Here is a 9,600-nt window from a genome sequence, read left to right as displayed (position 1 = left end):
ATATTTAATGATATAGCCAACCAAAAATAAACATTTTTGCATTTTCCCCTCTCAGTGATTTATCTATATGTATTGTAAGTGACTTGATTTAGAGTGGTTTCAATTAGTTACTTATAAAGAAGCGGAGAAGCCATATTCTGTTTTCTGTTAGCATATCTAATCTTTTCAGTGTCATAAGAAATCCTTGAGGAATGCATTAGGAGAGTCACACTCAAACACATTGAAATGACTTGAATAAGAGTCACTGATCTGAAGACAAAGAAGCCTCGGCATACCTCTGACCAGATGTGCCGACCAAAGTGTCATCCCCCCCACTGTTCCGGAGCTACTGATGATCCAAACTTTCCACTGTGTAGCTATTTTAGGAAGCAGAAACAATTCTAGAGGGAATAAGATGGTTTTCCACTGTGACCTCCCAGGTAGAGTCTGGGAAGAGAGGTCAAAGGGTCGAAAGTAACGGAACCAGAATGTTTTCTGCATATAATGAACATTTTGGCCTCAAAGAAGAAGAAGAAAAACATACACAAACATACACACAGCATGTGTGTGTAAGAAAATGTAACAAATCAAGTAAACCATTTATATGAAATATGAAAGTATTACGACTTTTTTAAAAATAATATTAAATTGCATAACCTGAAGCCTCACTAATGTTTATGGAACCCTATTTGACAAGATCTCACAATAAAATGTGACTCTTGCCTTCATCTGACACTCTGGGCAATTTCCTAGCATTCCTTCCTGTTTGTCGTCATGGTGCCAGCAGACAGCTCCACCATATATAAGGTCCTCCCCTCTGGAGGCCAGAGCCAGACTGACAAAGAGATTACAACCTTCTGCTATTCCACAGCCAGAAAGGAGGGAAGACTGATCCCTGCGCCAGAAGACTCAGATCAGCTCCAGTTATCTGAACTAAAGACACTTTTTTACTGCAGATATTTTCTTTATTCTGCTCTGCTTATTAACAAGAAGATGGCCAGTCTGTCAGATAGAGCTGTATTCATTGTCTTCATTATAGCACCGGTAAGAATGCATTGACTTTTTCTTTCTTTCTTTCTTTCTTTCTTTCTTTCTTTCTTTCTTTCTTTCTTTCTTTCTTTCTTTGTGATATGTGATAATAAGTCACATAGAAGGTAACCGTTAGATACAAGTTAAAGTTGCTATGTTAGAGACATGCACATCAGCTTTTTGATAAAGAAATTAGGATGAGGACTGTTTTATTTTACTCACTTCAGAAAATACAAGTTTACCCAACATCTTCTGTGTCTTCCGTTCAGATTTTTACAGTAGTCTGGTCCCAGATGTGTCCTCGGAGATGCCAGTGCCCCAAAGAGCCCCCTGCGTGTCTCCCTGGTGTGCCCCTGATCCTTGATGACTGCGCCTGCTGCCTAGTGTGTGCTGGTCAAAAAGGTCAGGTCTGCTCTGAACTGAACCCCTGTGACACGCGTAAAGGGCTGCAGTGTGACTACACGGCTGACGTCCACAAGAGGACTGGTATCTGTGTTGGTAAGTTATTTGTCACGAATTTAAATTTAAATGTGTAGAAATTCTATAATGTAACCACTGTGTCCTCTCTTTCCTTCAGCTCACCAGGGTACTGTGTGTGTTCTGGATGGTTCTGTCTATCAGAACGGTCAGATATTCTTTCCCAGCTGCAAGTACCAGTGTGTGTGCCGTGATGGGCAGATAGGATGTGTGCCTCGCTGCAACTTGGATGTAATGCTGCCCGGGCCAGACTGCCCCATGCCCCGCAAGGTCCAGGTGCCTGGAGAGTGCTGTGAGAAGTGGGTGTGTGAGCCGCAACCTGAGGCCAGCGCGCTGGGCGGCTTTGCTATGGCTGGTGAGTAGACTGTGAGATGAAACCGAGCCGCAGTCACATCCTAATGTGAGACACACAGTTGAAAGGTTATGTACATTTCTCTGACCAGTTAAGGCTAGAGAGGTAAGAGGAAAAAGTAGAGTATTCTACTAGGATATGAGGCAGACCATTCAGCCCAGTTTGTGTCTATCAGAGTTGATCAGGGGTTCTATCATGATATGCTTTTATTTTAAAAACGTTTGCCTTTAAAGAAAGGGTCAGAATGTGTATGACTAAGCCAGATTGTAATGTAATTAACTTTGTTAATTATCATCTCATATTCTTATTATTATATTGTTGAATATCTTTATGACATTTTTCCTTAATCTAACCTCCTGTCCTTTGTGCAGCTTATCGTCAGGAGGAAACTGTGAGTTTCGATGGCTGGGATCCGAGCCTGAACTGCATAGAGCAGACGACAGAGTGGGGCGCCTGCTCTCAAACTTGCGGCATGGGGGTGTCCACCAGGGTCACGAATAAAAACCAGCGGTGTGAAATGGTGAAGCAGAGCCGGCTGTGTATGATCAGACCCTGCGATGAGCAGCAGGAGCAGCTGACCCAGCTTGCATCAACGGTACCTTTAAATAGCTTTTCATCTAATCATTCATCATTTAATTAAGACACAGGGATCTTTAATTCTGTCCTTTTCTTCCCACAGAGAGGCAGTAAGTGCCAGAGGATGGTGAGGAGTGAAAAAGCTGTCCACCTCTCCTATAAGAACTGCACCAGCGTCCAAGCCTACAAGCCTCGTTACTGTGGCTCCTGCACAGATGGCCGCTGCTGTACCCCTCACAGAACCAAAACAGTCCTAGTGGAGTTCCAGTGCACCAATGGTAAAACCTCCAGGAGGCCAGTAATGGCAATCCTGACGTGCGTCTGCCACAGTCACTGTCCTAAAGATAATGCAGTGTGGCAGCCATCAGAGCTGGGGTACGGTGGCATGAGAATATAGGTCAGAGGGGTCACCAATAGTGACCATAAAAACTATTATTGCCACTGTACCATAGGGAAGACTACACATTCTGACATACATATACCAAAAATCCTCATTGTCATATTTTAATGGATGAAATGAGAATCTTCAATTGAGATTACAGAGAAATAAATAGCTCTGGATCTCTCTCTGTTTTATGGGGAGGGATTTATTTGTGTGACATCCTGTGGACAAGTCTTCACTAATACTGAGATTAAACAAAGCACTTAAACTTTGTGATATATACATCCAGACATCAGGCCACTATAGGTTGTGATGGACAGCTGTTTGTAGTTTGTGAAGCTTATTTTAGAACAAACTGCCTCTCTTGAAGAGGTCAACTAGTATGAAGGTGTACTGTTAGAGGGTCATGCAGATACGTGGGAGTTTAATGACATTCTTCTGGTTTGATTCATACAAATCTTAGACAATTATTTATGAGGACAAAGGCTTTTGCAATGTAAATTCATTTTTACAACAGTGACACTTTATCGTCACGGTGCTGAAACAGAAAGAGCAGCCGGCTATAAACGAAAGGGATCAATAACCTAATGCTGGCGTGGAAACTTTCCAACTACAGGACACATTTTTGAAATAACTGAAGTGTGTACTTTGACAAACAAGAGCTCCAACTCTGAAAAAGAGGTCACTGTGGTGTCTTAGTGTCATTTCTAACGTCTGCCTGAAATCTTACCCGTTCGGCAAAATGCATAATATCTGCCCATTAGTTTAGAAGGGATGTTTTGTACATGCATGTTGCAGCTAATTATTTTTTTTTATAAAGACAAAAGTTTTGTACATACTTGCTGTATAGCTGGTTTGATTGAGTGTGTATCAGATACACAGCATTATGAATTGTATATATTGGTGTGTGGTTTCATTTTTTGTGTCTTTCTGACCAATACTTCAAAACTCAACATTTGAAATAAATGTGTATTTTTTGAATAAAGGTTTTAATGTCTTTATTGTTATACAATAATAAAATGAGCCAGTACAGAGGACGGAAATGATGAATAACATATATAACAAATACAGGAAATAAGAACGAGTACCATAATGCAATGATTTGCAAATAATAACTCTTCTAAATCTCTAAAAAACTAACTTCAATGCACTGTTTAGACTGACCCCAGAAAGAACACAACAAAGATGATGGACGCCCATGTTCGCCAGAGTGCATGGAGCTATGGCTGTCAAGGGACAGTTGGTTAATACGGGGTTTGTATCGTAGCCCTGTAATAGTGTCAGCTTACAAAGCTGTTGGGGAGGGTCAGCAGAGTCCAGCAGGTGTCCTTATTGTTGGTGAAGCTGATGGACTGCAAGATTAAACACCCACAATATGATCAGTGTTTATAAAATGAGACATCATTACCACATCTGGTAGTGATGTCTCAGATGTGTGTGGCCTTCAGGTGTCACTCTCCTAAAACTAATTTTAAGATGCGTCTACTAGAATCCCAGTTTAGAGATTCACAATGGAGTCATCACAGTGTTCTGTATATTTTGTACCGTAGAACATTTAGTACTCAGTACACAATAGTCCTCAACTATTACTACTAAACTTATCCAGACAGTCTGCAGTGCTCATTGTGAGTCATGATGTCTTAACTAAAGCCTTTGCTTCATTTATTTTTGTTTTTTTGGAAATTGGGCGACCCTGTTCCAGCTGAAAGAAGACCACAGAGCAGCACATTCAGTGATGCTTATCTTGTTGTCGATAGGACACCATGGACACCATTCCTGATTCTAAAATGATAAGGTGCCAGAAAGCCAGAGGACGAGGACAGAAGACTGTGTCATTTAGTTGTTTTTTTCCTCTTTGTTGGATTCAGAGATTCAGTTATTTTACTAAATACTGAGAATGCTATGATTGTTGAATTCACATAATATGAACAGTAAAAACATATGCTAAAGCATTTTAAAGATACTTCTATGGTAAAAAATATATATTTATTTACACAATTCATCAACAACAAATGAGAAGACATGATACATGGGTGAATCAATTAGTGTGGTGCATAATCTACAGTGAAATAATCAGCACAGTTTGAATGTTGATAAGTGGTAGATGTATTTCCAGCACTACATGACTTTTTGTAATAATTATAAAATGCATTATAAATGGTAAACTGAAGATACAAATAATATAGCTTACAATGTTTAATGCTGCAGTCTGTATGCTGAATGAGTAAAGCTTAAAGTTGGGGTAAAGGAACAGCAGGTGTCATTATGGCACAGTATTCCTTATGCATCATAAAAAACAATGGTGTAGGTAGGCAGGTATTCGGTCCTCATCTTCTCAATCAGCTCCACCATCTTGTCCCAAATATGAAAATGTTGACTTCTACTGCCAAAATGCCAAGATGGGAACCAGGAAGTAAAGAAATCAAGGCTTCAAACTAAAGGGTGACATCACAATATCTCTGTGCATCTTTTATCATGTACGGCCTATGCTCCAAACCCTGCTGACAGTGGGTGGGTGACCCTGTGACCTTTCTCCCTGATCCCAACCTCTGAGGTCGAAATGGAAAGTCTTAATATTCCCTGTGGGATTGCTGCTGTTTCCAAAAACAGCTCCTCAGCAGGAACTTTTTATTATTTTTGGAGTCCCTGGGGACCGAAACAGACACAGGCCAGACACAGACACATCTGGTTGCAGCTATTTTCCTGCTGAGTTGAGGTGTGCGGTCATGTTACATTGTCCATGTGTTGCACTCTCATAGGTTAATTTAACATTATTTATTTGGGATTAAGATTAAGATATCCATTGTAACAATTTGCACAGGCCCTATGAACATAATAATATTTTTTACTTATTCACCACACAAACAAAAATACAGTCATTATGTATTTAATTAACTAAAGTCTGACTGAATTGTGTATGAAAAATTAATAAAACTCTCCCTCTAGTGGTGTCTCTGACACTGTGCTATGGGTCATAATATGTACATTTACATCATTCAACTTTCTCGTAGCAACTCTTTATCTGACACCTGATGTGTCGGAACTCAGAAACACGAATATCAAAGCAACGAAACAGAAAAGGGCAAATAGCTTCTGTGGCCACCCGTCTTCCTCAGCAGGCTGTGAGAAGAGGAAAACTCTCTTGTTGAATCTGCAGTTAGTGAAAGAGTATATCAGGATTCCACTGTTTGCATCGTAGAAGGACACCAGTCCATTCTCATAATCCACACATACCAGGACAGAGATATTCTGCAGAGCATTGCCGGTATAATCCCTCAACCGTATGATCCATTTTTCATTCCTGGTGTTTGGTGTGAATCTCCCACGCATTGACTCACTGATTACTCCTAAATCCCAGCCTGTCCTCCCCCTGACCTGTACCTCATAGTAGAATCTCCCTTGAGAAATGCCCCTGTCTGCAGGGATGTAGCGATATTGAATGAAATGGTGTGGAAGGACACTAGGACACCACAGAATCTGAGGATTTAACATTTGATTACACACCAGACAGTTTCCCTTGGCTTCATGTCTGCTCTTAGTCTTGTTTTGCACTGCTACTTTCACCTTCTGACCTTTCTTTCCTCGTCGCTGTTTAATTACTTGTACTTCTGTTTTTTTGCTTCTCATCTGCACCTGTTTGTTGACATACTCTTCCTCCAAAGGCACTGTGTCATGATCACTGTGATCTGTGCAAAAGACACACACACAAATGTTGTCATTCCTGCAAAACAACTCGAAAATTCTGTTGTGTTCCTTGCATATTTTGTCCTCTAAGTTGTGCACAGGGTTAGTGAGTTTGTGTCTCTTTAAAGCAGGGACTGTCTGATGAGACTCCAGGTGTGTCTTGCAAAAAGAAGCCAAACACACCAAACAGGTTTTGTAGGCTCTGAGTTTGTTGCCTAGGCAGCAGTCACAAGGTACCTGACCAGGTTTCACTGGAGGATTGTTAACAGTTATCTCATCATTGTGTTTCTTATAACTCTCCACAAGTTCTCTGAATCCAGTGTTGACACGAACTTTGAGCCCCTTGTCGTGCTGCTCGTTGCACAGTGGACACTGATGTTGCTCCTTGCCTGACCAGTGTCTGGTGAGACATGCCTTGCAGAAGTTGTGTCCACATGGGATAGAAACAGGCTCGGTGAAAATATCCAAACAGATGGAGCACATGAACTGATCTTCTGATGGGAAACCGCCGGCTGTGGCCATGCCTGGACGACGGGTACTGAAGCAATGAACCGTCATAGACAATACAACGCGTTTCTTCTTGGTACATTAGCTGCTTTACAGTAGAAAAATGACAACAATCACAAAATTTAGACCAAGTTTCATCCAATTTTCTGATGAACAAACAATAGAAACAAGTAGAATGTTATTTATTAAGGAAACTTCACCTTCCTGGAAGCCTACGTTCAGTTCCGCTCTGATCCCTTTGCACAAAAACTGTTTGTGCAGTGCAGTGATGTTTAGTTTCGTTTCTCTGTAAATGTGTTGCTCCACCTTAACTAATTCATGTGACATTAACCCTTTAATATCACCTGCCTAGTAAACAAAAGACAACACTGGGTTGAGTTCTAAAAATAAAGCTTATTTTGAATTGTTAACTCACTTACTCATCTTTATCTGCCTTAAACAAAAAAAGTCTTCTATTCTCTTATTTGTAACATCTTAGCTCTTAAGGACTTAGGCTTTCCTCTCCCTGCTTTAACTGTGCTGATTGTAAATGTGGTTGCTCCCATTAGCTTTAAACTGATAACCTTGATGATATAATATGCAATAAGGGCTTTGGTAGCTTCTAGTGCCGCCAGTTCTAAACGATGGGATGGGGTTTGTGGTTTTTAATTTTAATAATAAATAACATTCAGTGACAACATGTCACTGTGGCAGCCTGATTCTAACATATTTGCATAGTACTCAGACGGTCATCATCCTGCCAAATCTCCTTCTCATTTTAGAGAATGGTTCTAAAGGAAACCATCATCTTTCTGCTCTAGATCCTTGGTACCTGTTGAGTTAGATGCATGTACGTATCAGAAATCCTGCTGTTGTGAATGTCCACCTATCATGTTTAAAAAGAGGAGAGGAGAGAAGCTGTAATGTTAAATAGGGAAGCAAATATTATTCAATTTCACCACAAGGATGCGCAATAAGCGTTGAAGAGGAATTCTGAATGCTATAGAGCTTTTAATGTTTACATGAAAGCTCCACGGGGAAGCATTAAATAATGAAAGAACTGATAATGTGGTTTCATGGGAGAACAATATTTGTTTTGCTTAGTGTTCCCGATGTTCATCCCAATTAATATTGTACAGAAAGGTAAAGAGGATGCAAGCAAAAAAAATATTAGGAGCCAAATGAAGCAAAGAGGAAGGACAAGTAAGGAGACCAAGAAAGACATTGTAAACATGGAGGATAAGAGAAAGAGAGTTGAAGAGGGACAGTCTGAGGAGCATAATCAAAGAGGAGTAAAGTTCTGTGCTGTTTGTCTTTTAGTAGAAAGAAATTGGGTTGCATCACTAATTAATATCATATTTGGTTTGTAATCAAGCTTGAATCATTTTTTGAGTCAAAATTCTTATAATTTTTTCCCATTACTCCAGGAATCCACTTTACAGTGGTGTGTAATCAACATGCTGTGCTGAGTGAGGATTAAAAAAAGGATTCATTAACAACCTTTAAATACCATCACCTTTAATAAGATAGCACTCTCTGTTTGTTTGTTTGTTTGTTCTGAAGGTCATTACCACAACAAAAGAACGCACATTCCATCTGATAGCTCATTTCCATATGAAAGTAAAAAATCAATTGTAGCTCCTACACCTCATTAAAACCAAAATATTCTCAGTATTTCTGTTGCAGTGTCTCTCTCAGAATAAATAAGACGATCCTCTGTTTGGTGCAGTAATGATCTGATGTAGTTTGGAGGGCGGGGATGACTCCTAATGATTACACAATTTAATTAACAATGACACACTCAGCAATGACATATACAACATTACATAGAATATACAGTACATAAATCAACCTGTGATATATTTACATATCCTTTAAGATGAGTTCAAATCTAGAGCAGTTTTGTTTACATTGACTATAACCCCTTTTAAATTGGGAGTAGGTGTTGGAATCAAAGGGTACATATATGCACAGCCTGAATAAAAGAGATTAATAAAAGCTTCTAATTAAAATATTAAATAAGTGAATATTTTGGGTAATGGTGCAACCACCATGCTGATTGTGCATTTAGTTAAAGTATAAAATACAAATTACAAATCTGGGAAAGGTATATATAGTGAGTGGCTGGGATTTTTTAAATTTCATACTTCTGTTTCTGTGTTAGAATCTACACAAACATAGCCTATTATATAAAATATCTATTATGAAAGAACAGACAGATAAGTGTAAATTAGATGAGACTATAAAGATGTTTAATTATTTTAATTTGCTCTTGGCACAAGTTATTACATCTCCAGGATGTCTTGTTTTCCTCAGGGTTGTGTTAACCCTCAACCAGCAGGTGTCGTGGTTTCATCACTAATACAGAGGAGCTCTGTTAGCAGGATGTGTAGTTTCGGGTGGACAGCTGTTGCAAGAACATATACCAGAAAAGAATCTGCTTGAGTGTCATAGCCTACATATAACTTACAGCAGCACCTTTGTGTATGTTGCATTAATACGTCTCAGCCTTCACTCACTGGACTCGAACCTGTGGCATCCAGCTGTCAAAGGATAGTGGACACACCAAGCAGCTCCGGTTATTATACCACTCAGCATCATGTAGGACTGACAGAGGCCTGACACCTCTTTCGGA

General features: G+C 39.7%; 2 protein-coding genes across 5 annotated transcripts; one reads left to right on the top strand and one right to left on the bottom strand.

Annotated features, from left to right (window-relative positions):
- Window positions 1-827: 827 nt before the first annotated feature.
- On the top strand, window positions 828-3,653 carry LOC114448638 (CCN family member 3-like). The gene is made up of 5 exons (XM_028425726.1): window positions 828-1,023; window positions 1,278-1,506; window positions 1,586-1,840; window positions 2,209-2,432; window positions 2,517-3,653. The coding sequence occupies exons 1-5, from the start codon at window positions 973-975 to the stop codon at window positions 2,808-2,810; spliced, it is 1,053 nt and encodes a 350-aa protein (XP_028281527.1). The 5' UTR covers window positions 828-972; the 3' UTR covers window positions 2,811-3,653.
- Window positions 3,654-4,833: 1,180 nt separating this feature from the next.
- On the bottom strand, window positions 4,834-7,267 carry LOC114448635 (tripartite motif-containing protein 5-like). 4 transcript variants are annotated; one of them, XM_028425719.1, is made up of 2 exons: window positions 7,157-7,267; window positions 4,834-7,107 (listed from the first exon to the last, which is right to left on the bottom strand). In XM_028425719.1, the coding sequence occupies exon 2, from the start codon at window positions 7,035-7,037 to the stop codon at window positions 5,814-5,816; it is 1,224 nt and encodes a 407-aa protein (XP_028281520.1). In that variant the 5' UTR covers window positions 7,038-7,107; window positions 7,157-7,267; the 3' UTR covers window positions 4,834-5,813. The 4 variants fall into 4 exon arrangements, with proteins under 4 accessions (XP_028281520.1, XP_028281521.1, XP_028281522.1 ...); XM_028425720.1 differs by having other exon boundaries at window positions 4,834-7,071; window positions 7,187-7,262; XM_028425721.1 differs by having other exon boundaries at window positions 4,834-7,074; window positions 7,187-7,257.
- Between the last annotated feature and the right edge of the window lie 2,333 nt (window positions 7,268-9,600).

The sequence above is a fragment of the Parambassis ranga genome, chromosome 16 (genome assembly GCF_900634625.1).
Source record: "Parambassis ranga chromosome 16, fParRan2.1, whole genome shotgun sequence".
NCBI classification, from domain to species: domain Eukaryota; kingdom Metazoa; phylum Chordata; class Actinopteri; family Ambassidae; genus Parambassis; species Parambassis ranga.
This window is presented reverse-complemented; position numbering and strand designations above follow the sequence as displayed.

Coding starts and splice junctions, on each gene's coding strand:
- LOC114448638 (XM_028425726.1), top strand. CDS start 973: ATGGCCAGTCTGTCAGATAGAGCTGTATTCATTGTCTTCATTATAGCA. Junction 1,507..1,585: donor GAGGACTGGTATCTGTGTTG/GTAAGTTATTTG, acceptor TCTTTCCTTCAG/CTCACCAGGGTACTGTGTGT. Junction 2,433..2,516: donor TGACCCAGCTTGCATCAACG/GTACCTTTAAAT, acceptor TTCTTCCCACAG/AGAGGCAGTAAGTGCCAGAG.
- LOC114448635 (XM_028425719.1), bottom strand. CDS start 7,037: ATGACGGTTCATTGCTTCAGTACCCGTCGTCCAGGCATGGCCACAGCC.